The sequence below is a fragment of the Xiphias gladius genome, chromosome 17 (assembly GCF_016859285.1).
Source record: "Xiphias gladius isolate SHS-SW01 ecotype Sanya breed wild chromosome 17, ASM1685928v1, whole genome shotgun sequence".
Classification (NCBI taxonomy): Eukaryota; Metazoa; Chordata; class Actinopteri; order Istiophoriformes; family Xiphiidae; genus Xiphias; species Xiphias gladius.
This window is the reverse complement of record NC_053416.1, coordinates 10,914,045-10,936,951: the sequence shown is the minus strand read 5'-3', so window position 1 is coordinate 10,936,951 and position 22,907 is coordinate 10,914,045. Positions and strand designations below refer to the sequence as shown.

Sequence of the window (22,907 nt, the reverse complement as noted above, 5' to 3'; positions counted from 1 at the left end):
CCATCCTTCGGTTTGAATTAGATTAAAGTTTAATGATCCTAACGTGACCGATAGTTACTGTACAACCAATAGAACATGTTCAGAAAAGAAACAGCTGCCTCCGTTGTTCTTTCCTTTTAGTGTCTCTTGATCTTCTCGTACAATTTTCAGTTCTTCTCTGTATTTTTAAATCTAGCGATGCTAAGAAATACACACCCTGCTTTATCTGTCCCTGGTTTATCATCCATCCATCTGCCTGTCTTCTATGTTAGTGATCTCAGCTCTGATGAAACAGTCTATTGTTTCATAAGCAGCTGTGCTCCCCAGAGGAACAATTTCAAGCTGGACCCCCTGGCAAATGGAAATATTATTCGAAAGCTAAAAGAAATTCACATTAAATGAAGGATACCTTGCTCTCTGTTCTCAAAACATGCATTTCAGTCATGTTTTTTCCAGCTGTTTGAGGACTATGGTGGATTGAAGATAGTTGTCACTGATCAAATTAGTCCATGGTAATTTTTTTTTTTTTTTAAATTAATTAATTAGATTAGTTGTTTGGTTTATTAAAATTACAGGAATGCTCCCCAAGAAGTCCCACAGGAGTTGAATTAGCTGAGATGAAGCCGGTCTGTTACCCAATAAAAGTTTTGTTTTTTTTTTGTTACAGGAAGCAAAGAAAAAATATGACAAAGAGACAGAGAAGTATTGTGCAGTGCTGGAGAAGCATCTTAGCCTTTCAGCAAGGAAGAAAGAGTCACATCTGCATGAAGTAAGATATTGTGTCTGAATTTACGTCCGTCCTCTTCTTTCCCGCCTGACTGGTCATATTTCTCATATTTTTCCACGAAAATCAGTCTGTCAGTTTTCTTAATTTCTTTCCCTGTTGTAGGCCGACAACCAGGTAGATAACGTACGGCAGCATTTCTACGAGGTTTCTCTGGAGTACGTCTTCAAGGTGCAGGAGGTTCAAGAGAGGAAGATGTTCGACTTTGTGGAGCCTGTAAGATGACACTGTTTTTTTTGGTTTTTTTTCTTTCATGTAATATGCCTATTTTTTTTTTTTTTTAACTGTTTTCCCCAGAGTTGCTGAGCACACATGCTTTTTTCAGTAGTGGTCTGTGTTACATTCACTCACTTGGACATATCCACACCCCGCAGCTGATTTCTAAGATCAGTCTTCTGTTACTGGCAAACAGCCGTTTGGAGGTTTTGGTGCCTTGCTTGTTGGGACCACAGTGGTAGCTGCTGCTGAAATAAAGACAATTTGTTGCACACACACACACACACACACACACACGCACACGCACACACACACACCACACAAACCTGGCTTTTAGCTCTGTGGGAAAGTACGGAGTTGGTCTAATTCACTGCCTCTGTTTTAAGTTATGTCTTTTAAAATATTTAATTTTCTCTTAGTTGCATGGCAACAGTATATTTCTCAATTGGTCATTGGTCAATTCTCACACTTTTGCTTTCATTCCCCATCTTCCTCATCGAGCTCCTTGTCCTTCTCTCTCTCTCTCTCTCTCTCTCATTTTGTTTCCCTCAGCTGCTGGCGTTCCTCCAAGGCCTGTTCACCTACTATCACCACGGCTATGAGCTGGCAAAGGACTTTAATCACTTCAAGACTGACCTCACCATCAGCATACAGAATGTAAGTTCACACAAAAAAAAACAAAAAAAACCCACAAAGTCACACCGTAACCTTCAGCACAGCCCAGAGGGTCAACCGGGTCAGCTTCATTAGTACAGAGGAGACAGTTTTGACAAAACTGTGCAGTTCCGGATGATGTCAAAGAGAAAATAATTCTGTAAATGTGAAGCTGCCGCAGGCTGAGAGGAATTCAAAGGACAGTTACTCCAGGAGTCGTCTGGAAATAGTATGTGAGACCAAAAGGGCACACAAAACCTCATCACAAAAGAGGAGCTTGTGAAGTCACACCTCTATTTCTAGGAAAATTAGAAATTTGAAAAGCCCAAATATTCAGGATTTATAGCGACGAGCATTTCTTGTTCACTCTGCTCTCATAGAGCTTTTTATCTATCTCTTATCCTGCTGAAAAACAGATGAGTGTGAGTTCTGCTGTTGACACAAGTTGAGCTTTCTCAGGATCAGAATACTCGATGACAGGCCTAAGGCGTTTGCCGCCCTGTGCTTGTGTTTGGACAGACGAGGAACCGTTTTGAGAGCACGCGGTCGGAGGTGGAGAGTCTGATGAGGAAGATGAAGGAGAATCCACATGATCACAAGAGTGTCAGTCAGCACACCATGGAGGGATACCTGTTTGTACAGGAGAAGCGTATGTATCAGCCCACTTCTGTGTGTGTGTGTACGTTACATCTTACTATGAGCACACAATTCAGCAACAACTGACAGTGTTGCAGTGCCATGGAAACATAAAAGAGTATGTGGGTGGGTCTGTGCGTATATGTAGGTACAGTACATGCATGTTGGTGGCATGTTTATACACACACACCCTGACAGAGAAGCAGAACAAACAAAACATAGTGAACCCACAGCTGACGAAGTCAAGTCTGACCTGACTGCAGCTCTGACCTGGTACCATGGTAACATATCTAGCACTAAGGCAGACCTGACCAAGACTCCTAAGTCTCCTCCCACTGCCTCTGTTTTTGTTTTTCTCTGTTTTCCTCTTCTTCTCCTGTTTTTTTTTTTTTTTTTTTTTGAACCTTCTCTTTATTCATCTTCCTTCATTTCTTTTTCTCTCTTTTTCCCCCCAGGCTCATTTGTATCTACCTGGGTGAAGTACTACTGCACGTACCATCGTGAGCCCAAGAGGGTGACCATGGTACTGTTTGACCCTAAATCAGGAGGGAAAACGGTGAGTACCTCTGGCCATTCATACAGACAAGGTCACAGTTTGACTAAACATCCAGGCTATCCATCTGTCTAGTTTTCTATATCTGTATCTTAGTAGGAAACAAAACATGAAACTTGCATGGATTTTTATAGAGGTAGAACCATACAGTCAAGTGCACACAAATGTATTGCATACTCAGACCCACAGACACAAACGCTCACACCTATATTGGCCTGAGTGTCACTTTGGCCTATCGTCATGTTGTCCGATTTGCAGTTGGTTGTCGCCCAGTTCGTCCCACTGGGCTGCTCTCCAACGCTCATTAACAAGCTCTGCTGTCTTGCTGTCATGAGATATTTCCAGGGAATCTGTAGAAAAAAAGTTTTTTTTGACAGTAGAAAGGTGTTCAGCTATTACTTAATCATCAAAAGAGAGCACTTTGATGCATTTTTACAACAGAGCACAGTCATACAGGCAGATACTAGTTTTAGGAGAGAGAGAGAAAAAAATTCTTTGACAACAGCAGATAGATGAGAGTGAAGTGTTGCCAAATTATATTTTGGATAAGCAGCGTGATGCCATCGATTTTTCCACCTGCATACTGGAATGATGCAAAGCTGATGCAATTTCCGTCCTGTTTTCTGAGCATTTATAGTCGTCACAGTAACTAGGGTCAAAGTAAAAGTTGGAAACGCTGAACATCACAGAAAGCAAAATAAAAACCAGTTTACACTGCAAGTGTTTGTCCAAAATTCTCTCAACGTGCCTTCAATTGGAAGTGAAGCCAGTTGGAAATACTGTTTGTTTCAGTCGTTCTCCAACACGCGAGGAAGGAGAGTGAGGCCTTATTATGAAAAACAAAGTTAACTCTAAAAACTTCTGAGTTCTCAAATGTGTCAGAAGAAAAACTTGATCGTCATTTCAACTGTCAGCCATGATGTTGTTAACAGTCTGCAGTTGGTAGGTTCAGGATTCCACATGTCAAACTACTACTAATATGCCGTGATGTCTTTGTTAGGGAGAAGAAGAGAGCTTCATCCTCAAGTCCTGCACCAGGAGGAAGACAGACTCGATAGAAAAGAGGTTCTGTTTTGATGTGGAGGCTGTGGACAGGTCAGTGAGTGTGTGTTTTGACTGCATGTGTCTCCTGTTCATATCATGGACTTGCCACCCAATCTTCCTTTGTCCCACCTCCAACTGTTTCCTTTTCACGTTTTCTTGCTTTATCTCTTGTCAAGACGAACCATTGAATTTCTGTTCAGGGTAAAACTGTGTCTTTATTAGCCCTAAGCAGTTTAATGCAACAGCCATGTTTTCCTGTAGTTTTAAGGAATTTAAATAACCGTTTTCCCATCTGCTGCCAAATATTTTGGAATTATCCTTCAGGAAAATTCAGGGTGTTTGATTAATTTTCTGGGGAATATTGGAAAATGGGATAACCTTAAAAATCGGCTCTCCTGCATGAATTAATTTATTTCACAGCTTTTGTCACAAATAAAGTACTTTAGATAGTGGTTTTCAGGAGATTTTGTCCTAGCAACCAAGCAACTGTAATGGCAAACCGTTATGAAAAAGACACAAGCATGCCCAGACTTTGTTATGGAACATTATGGAAGCATCATGGAGTTTGACACCAGTGTGAACACTGTCTTCATTTAACGAATTACAGCAACGTAGCTCTGAAGAGCCATGATTTCAGTGACTGGCATGAGGTGCTTTACATGGTGTAATTGCAGGTAAGATACACACGAGGGTGCTGCTCAGTTGAGTTGGATCCGAAGACAGGAAATTGTGGCTGTTTGTCCTCTCAGGCTTAGCTTCCTCCTGGTACTTTGCTAAACACCCCCCCACCCCCTGCCTCATCCTCCTCCTCCTTTTCTCCTCTTTCTCCCTCTTCCCTCTCTGCCTACTCTTCCTCAAAGTCAACTGTCCCCCCATTGAATCAACTCCCCTTGTCATCATCTAATCCTTTGGTTCCTGTTCCCACATTTGTGCATTTACTTATATTAATAGTGTGTGTGTGTGTGCATTTGTTGGTGTGTGTTTGTTTGTCTCTAAAATGGTAAAAGGAATTACTAAAGCAAGGAAAGACAGTTCCTATAAAGGTGTGTTTACACATAAATTCATATTCAAATTCAGAAATGATGGGTGTTGCTGCACAGACTGGCATAAAATTCATTTGATGACGTACCTCTTGTGTTGCTTTGCATGTATTTGTGTGTGTGTATCTACTCGTGTACAGAATGTGGCTGTACACATGCATCTGAGGGAGTTTGGATGAGTGTGATTGTCTGCTGGTGGTATGTCATGATTGAGAGACGGTGTGTAGACTGGTGTGTGTGTGGAGGGGGTTGCAGTGCTGCAGTGGTGACAGCTCAAGGTGAGTGTGGTGAGTGGTGACAGACTAAAGGTTGACTAATGATTGAAAACATAAAGAAGACTGGGATGGACATGACTAATGAGGCTTTATGCACGTGTGCACTTGAAGAAGACTGCATATATCAGGATGATATATCTTAGTTGCTTAGTTGAACAAATCCTTATTAGATTCTTTATGAATTTATAAGCTAAGTTCTTTGTCCTTTTTTCATCCTTTTATGGAGAAAACACTGTTGATCATCTGTGTTTTTTTTTTTTTTTTACTGGAAAGTGATACTAGCAATAGTCATACCTCAGGAACCCATAAATGAATATGCTTTGCTCCTTGAATAAGTATGACATTCGCATGCTGAGATCTTCCTTTCAACTCTGTTCTCTTAAAGAAGGGCAACAAGCTTTTTAAATGAAACATTTTCTATCAAGTGTATTTTTACTCTTAGCGCTGGACACATTTTTCAATTAAATCATCCAACTAGATAGTTGAAAAACTCAGAAGAGCTACTCAGGAGAATTTCTGAGGATCTCTTTGTTTAAAGTGTGATGTTACGATTACAACTGTAGTTTGTTTTAAAGGCATTGCTGCGGGCATGTATTTGCATGTTTATCTTTATGTGTGTTTGGCCAGTACGTGCGAGATTTGTTGATGGCATTTAACGGACAATGTTTGCCACTGACCTTGATATTTGATAAGCCAATGTGGCTTTTGTGTGTGTGTGTGTGTGTGTGTGTGTGTGTGTGTGTGTGTGTGAGAAGGCCGGGAGTGATCACCATGCAGGCTCTGTCAGAAGAAGACCGCAGGTTGTGGATGGAGGCCATGGATGGGAGGGAACCGGTAGGTTACCACGGTTACTAGTGTTCTTATGTGACCGAAACAAAGAGAGGGAAAGACAAAGAGAGAGAGAGGGCCAACGTGTCTGCTGTTCAAAATGATTTCATAGCATTGGTCTGACTTCAGCAGGTTTCTCTCACTACATGCTTTCAGTAAATACAGTTTGTCACCTACTAACATAAAGCAATGGTTTCCAATCAGGGGCTCCTCTAAGGAGGACCAAGATAAATCTGAGGAGACACAAGATAGTGGATGGGAATGGAAAGGAGGAAAAACTCAACAGTTTTTCTCAAATTTTTATCTCAGGAAATACTGGGTAGTTCAGCTACTTTAGGCCTCTAACAATGAAACAATCGTAGTAGGGAAAATCAGTGTTAGGCGGAGCTGCCCACAACTTTTTGACATAAAGTATACAACCAGTGGTGAGGGGTCACAAGTAGACATAGTGTCCATGGGAAGGCTCACAAGCCAAAAAGGTTTGGGAACCACTGGCGTTAGAGCCATTATCCCGTAGATAATTTTGGTCTTTATGTTCCTAATAGGACAGTTGACTGACAGCCAGTCTCCCCAACACACGGTTCATGCCTTCTTAATATAGAGCCCTTTCATTCGAGGCTGGAAGCGTGTGTTAGGGCTGCTTTCCACACTCATTTAGTGGCGTTCATGCCCCAACACCTACCTCGTCCTCATGTCTACATTCAAACATGCAAAGGTAATTTGCATCCATAAAGCCACCACAAGTTTGAACGAGAAGTAGCTGCTCAGACGATCTGCAATAAAGCAAGAAATGTTGACGCTCATGTTTCACTCTTAAGGTCTTCCCTCCCTTTTGCTGTTAAGACTTATCTGTTCTGTGGCTGCCTCTCTACCTTTACATTGATAGTAAATAAAAACTCCTCACTTACCACAGCTACATAATGCCACCTCTCAGAAAATTGGGGTGATTTTGAGCGTGAAAACACACACAATCATCCACAGACAGATTCATATCTACTTTGTTTCCTGTGTTATGTTCTGTTTATTGTTGTTTGGATTTTGAAAAACCTGTGAATTATCAACAAAAAATTCTCATCATTGCCATGGAAACTGAATTATGTCTACTGCAAATGCCAACAGTAAATGTGGCACTTTTATAAGTTTCTCAATATCCCGATGAATGTGTTCAGGTTTTCTCGCAAGTGGAATAAGCAGCATTTGCTGTTGTGCTGTTGTGAAAGCACGACAGCACAACAGCATATAACGGGTGTGGTTTTTAGTGTAATGTTGACTACAAATGTAATGTATAAATACCTCCTGTCCTCATTAGGCTTATTTGTAGATAAGCTCGATGAGTTGTTTTTTTATTTCTTTTATTTGCAGGTGTACAATCTGAACAAAGACAACCAGGCTGAAGGCAGTAAGTAGCTCTGAGTGGGACTCATTAACTGTTTTGTAAAGTGTACAGAATTAGTTATCATTATCATTTGACCTTCTGTATTGGCAGGATTATGGTTAGATTTATATATAAATATCCCAAATGTTCCCTATGTTTATTTATTTGTGGCCCGAAGAATAATCTGTAAAATATATATTATGGGCACACTATTTTAATTTTTGAGTGTCACCATTTTCTTATTTTGCAAATCAAAGAAAATGAAAATGAAAAATAATTTCCTCCTGACTCATTTCACTCTGATGGCTCACGCTCATTCTGTTTGACTCCGTCTCCATCAGTGGCCCAGCTGGATGTCATTGGGTTCAACGTGATGAAAAAATTTATCTATGCAGTGGAGACTCGAGGTACAATGTTAACTCAGCATCTGTGGATTTCCTGCTTCTTTCGTATTATATACTGTACTTTTCAGTTAGATGTAATTCAGATCTGTACTTTTTATGTCAAACCACAGTGGTAGACAGAAAAGACTATCTGAACCATCGGCTGCAGTCGGCTAGTCGTGGACAAAATGATTTCAGCCAACATCACTGGATTTTTAATACTTTGCTTAATAAGATTTTCATCTACTGTATATCTTACTTTGATTAGAGTGTTCTCACAATTACCTTAAAATTATATGAAGTAGACTATAAACATGTAAACATAAAGTCATCTTTAGTCTTAAGGCAAGTGTAACGGCCATTTTTCACTATTTTCTAAGATTTTATTTACCAAGCCATTAATCAAAACAATAAATTCCAGAATAATTGATAATGGAAAATACTCATTGTAGTCCTAAAATGCGGCTAATAGTACAATTAGTAAAATCAGTATGTAGTATGGACAAAATCTGTGAGCAGAGGAATTCAGGAACAAAGTTTTTCCACAAGAATCCTACCTTAAAAAAGGTCTGACTTTGGAGCACCATGTAGTAGTAAGCACATGCAATTCAGTCATTCATTCATTCAAACACATAATATTTAATACTATACTTATGCAGATGACACGCAAATGCATGTCCCAGTAAAGACCCACGAAGAGTCCAATTTTCATAATTCAAACTTTCTCGTTATAAATGGAAAAAAAAAAAAAAAATCAGAAATTGTTATTTTTGGTCCTCCATAGAGTCCACACAGACTTTACAAAAACATCTTGGCTGCCTGTCTACAAATGTATAACCTGCAGCCATAAACCGGCAGAACCACGTTTGAAAAACAAGTTACAAAAGTCATTCAGTCATGTTTTTATCAGCTGAGGAGCATCTCAAAAATCATGTCTTATCTCTCCCGACCTGACCTTGAGGTCATATGCAGTATGCTTTCATACTGTCTTGGTTAGATTATTGTAAATCATTATATTCAGGGTTGAGCCAAAAAACAATCTCATGCTTTCAGCTTGTACAAAACGCAACTGCTCGGGTTTTAACAAATCGTAGAAGACAAGATCATCTCAGTCTTGTTTTTGCGTCTCTCCACTGGTTACCAGTCAGTTTTACAATTGATTTCAAAATTGTACTGATTACCTTCAAATCAGTTCTTGGTGTACTTAAATTGCTGAGTTATTGCTTCCTTACAAGCCAAAGCGCTGCCTCAGATCCTTGTGCAGGACCCCTCTGGCTGTTCTGAAGTTCCAACTCAGGACTAAAGGAGACTGGCCTTTTGCAGTCAGGGCCCCATAGCTCCTGAACTCCCTGGCTAAAGGTCTGAGACTTGTAGAACCAATGACATCTTTTAAAGATTTTAAAACCTATCTTTCTTAAAAAAACCCCTTTTTTAAATTGGTAGCATACTGGGCTTTTAAAAATTTTTTTTTTTGCTGAAGTTACATTTTGTTGTTTTTTTTTAATCTTTAAAAATAAGATTTAATCTTTTAAATGTTGTTTTGAAAAGCGCTGTATAAATAAAGTTGCTATTATTATTATTATTATTATTATTATTATTATTATTATTATAATAAAATATAACTAATTTAAACACTTCATAATTGAAAAACTACAGTACATTGACATGGATATATTGTCATATTAATTCATATTTTCACGACTTATGTGAGCTCATTAGATGAATATATGGAGATATAAGGCATGTTAGGCTGGCATAAGATGATATCAAAACATCACATTATGTACAGGAAAAATGTTTATGTAACGCTACAAAATATTTTATATATAAAAATACAGTATGTATAGAGGATTATGTTTGTAGGTACACAGCTAAGCAGGAAGTTAAACACACTTCCAATAAAGGTTTCAAGAATACCTTTGAGGTTTTTAGCAGAGGAACTGGTGAAACTGTGAGAACAGAACTGGACAACAAATTCAGTGATAGTGTTTAGGAATCACGGAACGATGAGACTCCATAAACAATCGTTAGACTAAAGGTGTTGTAAAGATGAATTAGTACAGTAACAAGGGAACTGGATTCATCACATTATCGATTAGTTATCTGGCAAATTTGTTACATTGAGGCTCGGGAGGAAACACAGTCTCACCAGTGGAAGATGAACATTAAATTCTCAGAGAAAGTACGCCACGGTAACTAGTCTAGCAAATGCACACATAGAGTCCGCAAGACTGAATGTAAAAAAGAGTAAAATCCACAGCAGTTCTCCCAGTAATTAACATTAGCTCCAGATACCTAATACAGTGGCTAGCTTGGTGAGCAGTAAGCCGATCATAAAAAAAAACTAAATTCTCCTAAATCCCAGAACTGCTTTAATAAAGAGTGCCTACGGATAATGCTCCAGGAGCTTTTTGGGAGTGAACAAAAGCCATCTGTCAATATTTGCTTTTGTCACAGATTTGACAAAATGGTGGCTGTAAAAATGTCACTTGAACAACTAAAGGACTGTAGAAGTGGGTGCTATAGCAACAAAACACCCAACTGAAACTAACTGCTGGTGGCAGAATACAGTATGTACAGTTTATAATTACTATTTCTTCTAAAAGAGACCCTTTATGAATCTAAAGACACTTCTAAAGGGTAAATGAATAAATACGTGTAAGGTAATGAGGTGTGCATGGTAGAAAAATCTAGTTCTATACACTAAGCTTAGCATCATGTATCACACACGCTGTTGGGAAAGGGTGGTTTGAAATGACAGGCGTCAGAGGTCATGGGCAGGATTTAAACACTCCACCTCCTGAGTATGGTCGCCTCTGATGTGTCTGGACGACTTTCTTATAAAATGTCACAGTAAAGGTCCACGTGTGCAATATCATTACCTTTTACCATTATCTGCTGCACCAAGAGCATCCATTACTACACACTCTTTGGCTTTTTATTGCTTGGCAGACACATTTACATTTAGATTGTATATAATGATGGCCTTTGGTTTCTCAGCCTCTTAACATGAGGGACGTATATTAAAATAAAAACGGTCCAAAAAAAAGGCATTGATAAAATAAATGTTAGGAGAAAATGAAATGTACTTAAATGCCAAAATTACCTGAGTTGTACTATTTTTTCATTACAGTAAACCTGGCTGGCTGCCCTGCTCTTCGCCTGCATAAAATGTGTATTTCAGGTTTTATTTAAGGGGATGAATTAACGGTTAACTGGTCAAAATTCCCTTGCTGATATGCGTTACCTTCATTTTCACTATTTTCAATTGCAACAAGTGTAAAATACTCAGTTAAGGAACCACGGGGATAAATATTATATTTTGCTGGTTCAAAATTTCCATCGAATAAGAACAGCAGGTAACCTCTCCTCTACTCTCCTTTCCTCTCCCCTTCTCTTCCCTCCCCTCTAGGTATCGATGAGCAGGGCTTGTACAGAATCGTTGGTGTCAACTCCAAAGTACAAAAACTACTGAGCCTGGCTATGGGTAAACCCAGAAATGCACATATTTAGTCAAAACTGAAAATAAAACAATTTTCTCTTCTGTATTTTGTAATTGGTCTTTTTATTATCTTCATATTTTTGTCCATCAGATCCTAAGACATGTGCTGACGTGGAGCTGGAAAACCCAGAGTGGGAGATCAAGACCATCACGAGTGCTATCAAGCACTATCTCAGGTTTGTGTAAAAAGGCTTATAGAAATGCACATATGAGGTATAACAATAGAAAGTCCTGTGAAACAGCTGTACAGTATATGGTTCTGTAGATATATCCCATGGTAAATGGACGGATTGGTCTTTTCGTGACTCTGAATTATTCGTCTCATCTTGAAATTACAGCCTTTTCTGCTCTTTTCAGTCGTAGTGCTTGAATGAATGCACATTGCTGCTTTCACTCTGGCTCTTGTGCAGTATAAAGCAGATCCGTGACCTGGATCCAGCACATTAAATCGTTCATTTGTCTTGTATTTACTTGTTAACCTGTTTCAATTTATTTCTTTAAAACTTGTATTTACCCATAGCGGAGTTGTTCTTAGAACCAGTGTTCTGTTTCAGCACTGTTGCCATTATGATCAACGACACGCTCAGAGTACAACCACAGTCTCATCTGGTGGCCACTGTATAGCAACTGACATTTAAAGTACTTCCTCAACAGCATCTCAACACTTGGTAATGAGGGAAGGATCTGTATTATGGAAGGCTCGGGAATAGGCAGTTAAGTGGAATGAGAAACGCATGAAGGGAAAGAGGGGAGTACTGGTGTTCAAGCTGTGCTCAGTTTACTGAAAACTGAATGGATCTACACTGTACTCAAAAATACATGTAGACACATTCATGCAGATAGAGCACACACCCATGCACTTCTTTGGCACATAAATGGACAGATCCACAGACAGACCTAGTGTGTGCACTCATACACAGCGTCAGGACCCCAGGTCGGGTGTCACTGAGAACCAGTAGGAGCTATTACACTCCTCATGCAGCAGTGATAAACTGATGTCCAGGTGTGCAAGCTGACATGGTGGGGGAAAAAAGACGAGGGGGAACGGTGCTCATTCAGAACCATTCAGATTTATGGATTTCTAAAAAGCAGCCAACCCTAACCTCTTGCTCCATTTTCTACGCCGACATTCTCCACGTGACATCTTCATCTCCTGTGTTTGCAGAATGCTGCCCGCACCTCTCATGACATACCAGTACCAGAGGAGCTTCATCAAAGCTGCCAGTGAGTATTTGCCTTCTGTGTACCCTATTTGCCTCTATAATGTGAGTTTAGTTGGCAGAACACAAGACAAACTCTCCTGCTGTTAGAGGTCTTTTTTGAGGTTACCCATATAAAACCTTTGCAAACAGTTATTCTACGGCCCCATTGGATTAAATAAAGACTGGACTAAATAGAAGATCAGCAACAGCAGAATCCTTAAGTACCCTTTGGTTTGCTATTGATTTAAGATGAGATCCTCAAGGGTCATGTCATGCTGACATATGCAGTTTATGAATGGATTAAATATAGATTTTTAAAAACTTTTTGGAATATGTAGACCAGGGATTCTGTCTCCTCTCTAAATTAATCTGTTTGAAGGCATTTCTTAAGCCTCCAGTTTAATTTGGAGAATGAGAGCATCATACAAATCATCATGTGAATGAGGCGTTGACTTGCTGTTAAACCAGTTGCCAGTTGCAAGTTGACGGTTGACCTGCCGGGATACCAGCATACTCTCCGTGCCACTAGGAAGCCCGTGTCTGTCAATTTGGTCTGGCAGTTGAGCCCCCCCCCCCCTTTTAATGTTGGGTGAGGCACACAGTATGTTACTGACCTGCTGTGTGTCGTTTTTTTTCATACGATATTTACCGTATATGAGATTCCAAATCCACATGAGAAGAGGAAACGCCTGAGGAGCTGATCTAGTAAAAGCTAGGCCGTCACTTTTTGAGGTTTATTGGGTCAAACAGCAGCTGGAGAAGTGTTCCCTTATTTTGTATCAGCACCTGATGGGTGGGGTGTGTTGATTCCGGATATATAATTTCATCTTCAGAAAAAACAGTCAGCTGTCTTAAAGCCAGATTGCCTAAACTCTCCAACAGTGGCTGAAATCATTTCAGTGGGTTAGATCCTTCTCATGTAGCTCCTAGGCAACAAAATAAACTTTTGCAAGCACTAGCTGTTTTTCTTTTTTTTTTTACATGGAATAGAGACTTTGCATGAAGACTGTTCACAGCATTGTCTAATAGTTTGTACATCTAGGTTTTGTCTGGCCTGGTTTGATCTAGTTTACTTAAGTTAGGCCTTTTTAGCCTGGCTTTGTATGATCTGGTCCATTTCCGTGTTGCTACTGTATCGTCTTTTCACTTATTGTTTGAAAATTTGGTGTATTCTAACAAAATCAGGTGCAGTTTAGTTTAATCCAGTCCAGTCTAGTCTGACAGGATGTGTCAGTGACCTGTTTTCTTTGTTTGTTGGTAGCTAAGCCTCTAGAAAGCTGAGCTGACAGGGGAAGGAACTCCGGGAAATGACCGTGTGTCTCTGGCAACACTACCAAGAAATGGTTCCATAGTGAGGCCAACTGGACAGAAAATGAGAAAGTGTGTTAATCTGTGTATTAGGAGCGAGGAATAGAACGTGGCAGCTGAGAATGATGAGGTAGCTGGTTTGATCCCAGCTTGGATCAACCCATTCTATAATGCATGCATTCATGGTTTTTTAATAATCATAAAATATAACAAATGCCCTCCAGCTATTTTTTTTTTTTTTCAAGTTTACAAATTTATATCTCTCATTTCGCCTTGGCTCTTTCCTTTTGTTAAACTTCTACTCTCTCTTCTTCCCCTGCCATTCATCAGTCTCTGTTTAAGGGGGTGGCTCCATTTGCATGTCATGAATTTGTGTATGTATATCTGCAAGAATGCATGCCTGCTTGTGAGAGTACACTTTTTTCCCAAGGCAGAATTTTACAGAAGCTGTGAGGTGTTTTCAGGACAGCGTCCTTGGTTGAACTCCCTCTTCCAGCTCCTCCCTTTCTCCTCCTCTCTTTCACGTATCCTTTCCAACCCCTCCCATCACTCCGTTGACAATTTTTATCTTCCTCTTCCTCCTCCTCTAGTTTCATCTCGGCTTACTCTCTCCCATCCTTTGCTACTCTGGTTTTAAATGTCTGGTTTAAACAGAGACCAGAAGCGGAGGTAGTAGAAAAGGAATAAATGGAGTGGAAAAAGGGGGTGTGTAAGAGAGAAAGACGAGAAGGAGGAGTTGGAGGAGGAGAGAGGGAGGGTGGTGCCACCTGGATTTCAGATACCTGCCTTAGGCATGTACCAACAAGAAAACAAACATACAATAATTACTTTGCCTCCAGTTATTAGTTTTGCTTGAAGTATCTCTTTCTTATTAATTCAACAATATTTTCCTCATGTTTCACCTTGGGTTCTCTTTTTCTTCCTCTATCGCTAATCTGACATTTTTCCTTGTATAAATTCCTTCACCTCAATTTTCATTGGGCTTAAGATTTCACTCTGCAAGGTGGTGATGAAGGATCTAAAAAGCTGGACCGAACATTATGCACTTTAACCATTTTTGTAGTTTTTGTAACCTAGTACATAAAAGAAAGAGATGAAAAGATGAGAAATGATATTGCAATGACAGGTGATCACTGTGAGTTAAATCTAAAATTAATATATGGTAAATGGCACCTATTTCACGGACTTTAAAAGAGCCTATCCCTCTTTTCAAGCAGCCAATATGACAAAGGTTCCTTCGGAAAAAAAAACATTACTCAAGACCAGTCACTCTCCCTATTTAACAAATATCGATAATTTTTTATTTCTACTTTATCTAATTAATTTAATATTATTATTATTATTAGATTGACATTAATTGATATGTTGTTTATATTTTTGATGGAATGTTGGTATTTTGATGTATTGCCTTGGTAATTTTACTCTTTGAGATTTACCTTCTTGAATTGTTATTTGCTTTGAGATGTTTATCCAATTTTAAGCCTTTTGACCTGATGAAGAATCGGCTGGAATTGAAACGTCATCTTTTTTAACCTAATTTGGGGCTTGGGGTTAGTGTGTTGGCCCTACTTTTTGGCTGGACTGCAACAGCGGGGCCAGCCTCACTGAGTGACTGACTGAATGTTAAAGTTACACCATCGGTCAGCTGAATGCCACATGACTGAGTTCTGACATTACACCATTGGTCGGCCAGCTGAGTGTTGGGGTTTGCCCATTGGCCATTGCTCTTTCAGAATGAATTGGAGCAAACAGTTTCTATTCCGTCATCAGGGGGTCGTTTACAGGCATTGTTGCCTGTTGTAACTTTCTCTCTGAGAGATCATTTCACAGGTAAATATAGCAGGAATCACAACATAGCCATTGTCTCTAAGTTATGTGCATGGTGATTTTGTCAGACGACAACACAGTTATAAAATCAGGATTTTACTAGTGCAGATCAGCAGCCTGGAAATGGCTAGTACGTGACTGCTAGTTAACATGTAGCCTTAATGGGCTGCGTTTCAGTCAATTTTTCATCATTTTTCCAACAGAAACAGAAAAACATGTAAATGTGAACAGCTTTATTGGGAATTTGGCTGTATTAAAAAATATATATGTGACCACAGCAAGTAGGAGAGAAGCAAACAGATAAATGGCTCTCCAGCTATATACTAGGTTTTGACCGTATCTTGTTTCATTGACACTAACTTTTCAAATCCACCAAGCAATCCACTTCATGGAATGATTAGCCAATAGTGCGCAACTGAGAAAGTATGAAGGGTTTTAACTTCCGTCTCAGGCTCTCTTTTTTTCATTTTTCAAACAACTATTTCCATTATTTTTTTGTACATTACTGAAAGGAATGCCATGATATGTTTCGAGACTGACTGATAGTTTGAAGCGTTATCCCCATTTGTATGACTCATTGTGTCTTGCCTTTCTCTATGATGGCAGGTTTTCACCCTGCCTGAGTCTGAACATTTGGAACAGGTATAAGCACGTTTGCCTTTAGACGTGGATGACACTAGTTAGTTTCAAGCATACCCTGGCCTTAAGCAAAGTAGTAAAGATGCCCTTCTCACTTAACTACTCCTTCTAGGTGATCCAATGGCATTCGCAGGCCCAGTGGAATATAAAATCCCTCCAGTGTTTTCTAGGTATCACCCAGGGTCTCCCAAGAGTTGGATGTAAATGGAATATGTCCACAGACAGGCTTCAAGGTAGCATCCTATTCAGGGGCCTGAACTACCTGAGCCGACCTCTTTTTAACCCAAAGAAACAGTGGGTCACCTCTGAGAGCTTTCAGATGTCCTCACCATTTTTATAAGGTTACACCTTTTAAAGGAAACACTTTTAAGTTGCTTGTATACACAATTTCATTTTTTAAGTCTCTGTACAAAGCTCATGACCCTAGATAAAGGTTGGTATACTGACAAACCGGTAAATTGAGAGCTTCGCCTTCAAGCTTAGCTCTGCTTTCACCACAGTAGTCCACTACTGCACCGACATTACTGATGATACTGCAAGATACAGCACATTAAGAGTTTGAGCTGACTTTAAAGCTTGGCCAGCGGTAACATGTTTACACTTAACAGCAAACCTGATGGCATTACTCTAAACAGTGGAGACACTGCAGTCAATAATTTAGACTGCTTTGTGTTCATGAATGAATGCAGGCAGTGTTAGATTGCTGCTAGCCAGGTGGTGTAATTTCAGCCTGCATTTAAAACAGTGGTCAAACATTATGCTTTCTCATTTCCCCCATAATCATGCCGATCATTTCTGCAAGCAATGGCTAAGCAGCTCCCAGCATGTATTTCAGCTTGACATGAGTGAGTATACATAAAACAGTAAATTGAAAAGTTGAGATTTACAAGTCATCAAGGGTTTTGTTCTGGGAAGAAACAGAAACTAAGACAAAAACAAACATGTTTTTTTACTCCTTCAAATTCTTGACACTATAACATATAAACTGTTGATGCCTGTTACTGAAATGAATGATGTGCACCTTTGCATGCAAAGCATGCCGACAATAAACACTCACCATAACACCTAAAAACCAAAACAAAGAGCTGAAAGATACCAAAACGCCCTTTAGAGCAGAGGGGTACTGAAAATTTGGGTAATAATTCTCTGTTATTTTCGTCACTTCCAGATATCCCTTTCAAATTAAATCTACTCACTCCATGTTAATATAAAAATATTGATTAGTGCTGCTTTAAAGATACTGCATACATGTGCAGTAAAATAGTTTCTGAGGATCTCTGACTACTCAGAAAGATGTAATTTTTCAAATACACTCAAATGAAATAGATTTTTGACCTTTGTTTCTTTTATAAATCATGCGCCAAATAAATTCAGATAATGTGGTGTCTTGCTCAAATGTTACAGCAAAATATGGCAAATTTGAAACACATACCCTACTCTTAAAGAGCTATCATACTATCACTATTTGGTTGAAAATAAAAAGCAAAGTTTGCTTTGTTAAAACTGTAGGTTTTACTGCACAGGCCAGGAGATGTCAAGTATGAATAATGACTGATAAGAATGTAGAACAGGTGGTGGAGCTGGAGTTTAAGGATCAGCCGACGGTCAGTAGATGTGCTAGTAGATGGGTGTGTACGTGTTTCCCTTCTTGCTTAAGAGATGCACAAATTAAAATTTGATGAAGTTAGACCCAGACTTCTTTTTATGTTCTTTTTCAGATCCAGGAGCTGTAATAAAGGTGGTGTTTTACACAAATCTATGCTTTTATATGGCAAGACTCCTAGCCCATTTATGTTTGTAACAGAAGAGTTGGCCAAAGTCATTAATGAGCTTCAACCTGGGTTAGGTAGTGTTAGCAAAATGTCAGCCCACATAATCCTTTTGAAAAAATAGGGACACTGGTTAATTCTTTATATCTTTAATAGGCCACATGACGATCGAAATGGATGGAATAGGATTGTTTCTTTTTAATTTCTTAATTCTTAAGTAATTTAGTGGCTGCCCTAAAATTCCATCAACCTAGTACCGTCAGCATGTTGTAAAGTGTTTCCGATCGGAGTGTGGGGACACCAAACATGCATGTATGAAAAGGAGAGAGGATATGCATGAATTCCAATGGGATATTGCGTGTATACCTAATTACGTCTTTGTGTGCAGGTGTGACTGTATTCGGATGCATGCACCCCAATGTTAAAAGATGAAAAAATAAAGACTGGGAACATAGTTTATTTATTTTTGTCCAAACGCCTGAAATTCAGGGTGAGAGAGAGAGAGTGATTTTAAAAGGTCATCCTCTGTTAAGTGATCGATGAGGTGGGGGCTGAAATGATAGATTACTTCTGCTTGTTGCAATCAATTGTGACCCAGCACCATAGCTACCGACCACAGTGTTACATTGCCAGTCAGACTGCGGTTTGTGCATGTGTGGGTTTAATTTTTTTTTTTTTTCTTTTTTTGGTTTTTGAATCACGGTGGCTGGTGTGTGTTCACAGTATTTGCATGAGTCTGTGTGTCTGTAGTACCTTAGTCTACAAAATAGAACTAATGTTCTTATTCATTTAATTGGGAATCCTTTTAAATTAATTTTTCTTCAGATGCAGGTATGGAATTAGATGGACCTTTTGCAGTTTCTTGATATTTTGTGATTTGTAGTTGAAGAATAGATGTAAGGAAAGCCAAACAGTAAAGCAACAGCTAGCCTGGCTCTGTCCAAAGTTAAAAAATATGCCCACTTGCACCTTGGAAGATCTCCAGTTCATTACATTGTATCTTGCTTGTGTAATCTGTCCACAAACAAAATATATGAAGATAATTGTTTGTGGTTTTAGAAGGAGCTGCGTGCTCTAACCACTTCTTGGCAAAGAAAACAGTCATGTGCACTGGCTTGCCAGAACCTTGTCGTCATCATTCTGTTGCTATTAGCAACCACTACTGGCGCAGTAGTCTCGCCCAGTTTACTAAATAGTGCACTATATTTACTGTCCGCCATTTTATTTGAGTGTCCGAAGTCTGAGTGTGTAAATTTATCCACCACCCATTGTCCCCCTTAAAAATTCCATGCTGCTCAACATTTTATAGATGAGAAAATTTCAGTTGAGCAACTGAGCAGCTGTGAGTGATGATGCAAGTTAATGAGGATTAGCTTCTGTCCGAAATTTCAGTTTACTGCCCACTACTGAGTAAACTATTTATGGTCCATGACATAGGGAGTAGTGAACCAGTGAAAGTGATTTCAGAAACAGCCATTTTTTCAGATCTGTGCCCAAGCAAATATTGTCAGAAATCTTTCCCCTACACCCCATCTACAACGTCGGAGAGTTCTCTGTGGGTACTTTTTTTTATTACAGCTGCTTTGTGATTGTTGATTTGTGATTTAGAATTTAGTTTTTCTATGTTCAACTAGCCACTTACGGCTATGTCCAAAATCACCCACTAGCTTGTTCACTCATGGACACCCAATAATTTACTCAATAGTAAACAGTAAGTAGAGAATGTCAACTCACAAATCAAGGCAAAATGAGAAAAATCTTTAAGAAATATTCAACAAAATTGGAATGATGTAACTTAAAATTTACCCCACTAAGTAATTAGGGAATAATATTCTATTTGTGGGAGTCAATTCCAGAGTTTATTAGGGTTGGAAAAATAAGTCAAAGATAAAAACGAGTTAAACTCTGCTTTAAATTCGCTCTTGGATAGAATTAATACATTTTCAATAGTGTTAAATTTGGTTTTCTGAAAGCCTGATATTTATGCATACACTGCTGTATGTGGATAGACCATATGTATGTGTTTACCCAAGTGATGAGTTGCACTTTGAAATGAAGAGAAGAGTGTGTGCTTCAACATAATGTGTGTTTAAAGTGGTAGACACCAGAGAATTCATTATGGGGAAGGATAGGGAAGGATGAGTGTAGCTGTCTCCATCTGTGTGCATCTTTTTTGGAGGTATGTGTGGGTGTAGTGAATTTGTACATGCATGTGCATGCTAAAGATAATTTACTTTGTATGCGTACGTGTGTGTGTGTGAATGATGGGATTTCGTTTTTAGTGTTTGTAATGCATGAGTGTATCTGCTAAATGTTAAATGAGTATGTTTGCAAGAGTCGGTCTCTCTCTGTGTGTAAATGCAATTAATGTTTGGTCTGTATTCACTATATACCCATGAGTCTTTTGGCGTGTGTATGTTGGAGCTTTTCAGCCCTGTTAGTTGGTAAGAAAATGTGTGTATGTGTGTGTGTGTGTGTGTGTGTGTGTGTGTGTGTGTGTGTGTGTGTCTGTGTGAGCGCATGCATGTGCCTCTTTTAAGATGCTGTGCTAGTTATGAGTGTATTACCTGCCGCTGGCAGCCAGGGCTCAAGGGTTGATCTAGTGTGAGTCTGCTGTCATCTCTCTATCGACTGGCTCTGCAGCCGTGACTTATTATAGTCATTCATCAACCCCAGGTCTCTCTGCCTCTGTGTGTGCCCTGCCTGTCTACCTGTTCATCACCAGGGCACAGAGCTTCTCGGCTCTGCAGCAGAATTAAACACTAAAGCAAACCCTTTTACTAGTCTCTGACTCCATCACCCTGCTCGCTGAATCTCTCTGTCTCTCTCTCTTGAAATAAATGCTATTTCAATCTATATTAGGATTTTTTAAAAATTACTTTATGGTGGTAATCACATTCAAGCGTAAGGCTGATGTTTTCCCTAATGTCAACAAATTCAATGAAAAGACCAAAATAAAGAATGCCTAATTCTGCCTCTGAACTTTCCAGCTTCCCTACCCTGTCTGTGTCAATCAGCCCCAAGACCACTGGTTCCTACTGAATACTAAAACAGGTCACAAGTAAATAGTTTCATTAAAAAAAACCAAAAAAACCTAAAACAGCTGCGCACTCTAGTTTTTAACAAGTGCTACTCAAACAGGAGTAAATATTAGTTGTTGACCATTTTCAGTCGCGGATTAATACACATTTAGCACTCAATACTACGTATTTTTAGGCAGCGGGATGGTGTATGTGGGACTGACTCAAAACAAAATACAGTGTCCACAGGAATAAGCTGTATCAGGCTTCAGCTGTGCAGACAATACTTGTTAGCAGCATCAATTCAAGTGAAAACTTGCTACAATATGTAACATCTTTGTGACAGCAAGAATAAAAGCGCTCTGCCTGCTTGCTTTCCACTTGTAGAAACTTAAGTTTACCTGTTCAGTGTTTAGTTTCTGCTCCTTACTTGTCATCAACAGTCTCTCTCCCGTGTCTTTCTATCTGTCTCTGACCAGAACTGGACAACCCAGAGGCCAGGGTGACAGAGATCCATGCTCTGGTACACCGACTACCTGAGAAGAACAGACAGATGCTGGAGCTGTTGATGAAACACCTGTCCAAGTAGGTGGAGATACCACACACACTTGGACACAGATGCATAACTGCAGTCGTTATTATTTGGCCGAATCAGAAACTGTGTGCTTATTTAATAGCAACATTGAATCTCCTCTCCTCTCCATTAACACTGCAGTAGTACTCCTTAGGTTGATTTCTGTTGTTGTCCGTTTGCAAAAAGGATTTGCGCTCCGTGTAATCTCTTGATCACATGCGTTAAGGCAGTGTGTACTGAAAATAGAAACCCATCCAACAGCCACGCGGCCAAATCTATATCTCGACTTATCCCTTGAAGAGAAGGAGAGGTTAATGGTCAGGTGCGGGTCTTTCTGTGTGTAGTATGCTGATTTGCAGGTCAAAAGATGGCTTGGTGTCTAAGTGAAAACTATGCTAGATTTGGTTTAAAAATTCCAGTTTCTTCATACATCTAGCTAACCTCTGAATTTTGTTTTAACAGGATTTAAATGGCTTTATTTAAATCTGAAGTTCACACTGAAATCAAGTGATTCATGCTTTTGAAACTAGATTGTGTGTAACGTAAATGTTGAAAGAGCTTTCAGCTTTTCAAACAAATTTATCTAAGTTTTAACAAGGGCTTCTAGATGTCCATTGACCCGCAAATCACCAAATCACTGCTTAATAGTAGATAATAGGATGCTACTCCCCCTTTGAGCTGATTGGAACTCACTGTTTTGCTCAAGGACATTTCAGCAGGGCAGATGCTGATGAGCACTACAGGCGATTGGGTTCAACAAATCTGTTGTAAGAATCCTGCAAAGATCTCTTTTCTATTTTTTCCATTGACTCTAAATTTTCCCTCTCCCAGTGCTTCGAATCCTCCCTTTGCCTCGACATTTTGGCATCAATATGTTGTACAGACAACGACTTGTGACCAAACAGGTTGTCTGTCTGTAAATGACGTACCCGCAAGCTACAGCAGCACATAAATATATGCAGGGCATGACACTGTTGGCATATGCGTAATAATTCTTCTAATGCAGCCAACTGGCGTTGTGTTTTCACTCTATCCACAACTAAGCCCTCTGGCTTTATCGGGCTTTTCTTCAACAGCAGCAGCATGATATAATGTTTGACAAATGGGACTACAGCCATGTTTATACAAGTTGTAGGCGAATGCAAATGCAGGTATTTTGAGAACCTTTACCTGGGCTTAGTGGATTATACCTGCCGACGGTCATCATCATCATCACTGGCTTATAGGTTGAATGGCTGAATCACAGTAAACGCACTTTGGCTTTCTATCTCCTTCAGATCAGATTTGAAGGTTTATCAG

At 39.4% G+C, this 22,907-nt stretch overlaps 1 protein-coding gene across 1 annotated transcript in view; it reads left to right on the top strand.

The window, feature by feature from the left end:
• LOC120802657 (rho GTPase-activating protein 26-like) overlaps window positions 1-22,907 on the top strand; it is a 93,084-nt gene that overhangs the window by 49,640 nt on the left and 20,537 nt on the right. The window contains exons 5-17 of the mRNA XM_040150711.1: window positions 647-748; window positions 869-979; window positions 1,532-1,636; window positions 2,153-2,282; window positions 2,725-2,825; window positions 3,823-3,917; window positions 5,937-6,015; window positions 7,372-7,408; window positions 7,726-7,791; window positions 11,180-11,254; window positions 11,361-11,445; window positions 12,435-12,493; window positions 21,514-21,619. Coding sequence (XP_040006645.1) covers window positions 647-748; window positions 869-979; window positions 1,532-1,636; window positions 2,153-2,282; window positions 2,725-2,825; window positions 3,823-3,917; window positions 5,937-6,015; window positions 7,372-7,408; window positions 7,726-7,791; window positions 11,180-11,254; window positions 11,361-11,445; window positions 12,435-12,493; window positions 21,514-21,619 — 1,151 coding nt within the window. The remainder of the gene's footprint in view (window positions 1-646; window positions 749-868; window positions 980-1,531; window positions 1,637-2,152; window positions 2,283-2,724; window positions 2,826-3,822; window positions 3,918-5,936; window positions 6,016-7,371; window positions 7,409-7,725; window positions 7,792-11,179; window positions 11,255-11,360; window positions 11,446-12,434; window positions 12,494-21,513; window positions 21,620-22,907) is intronic.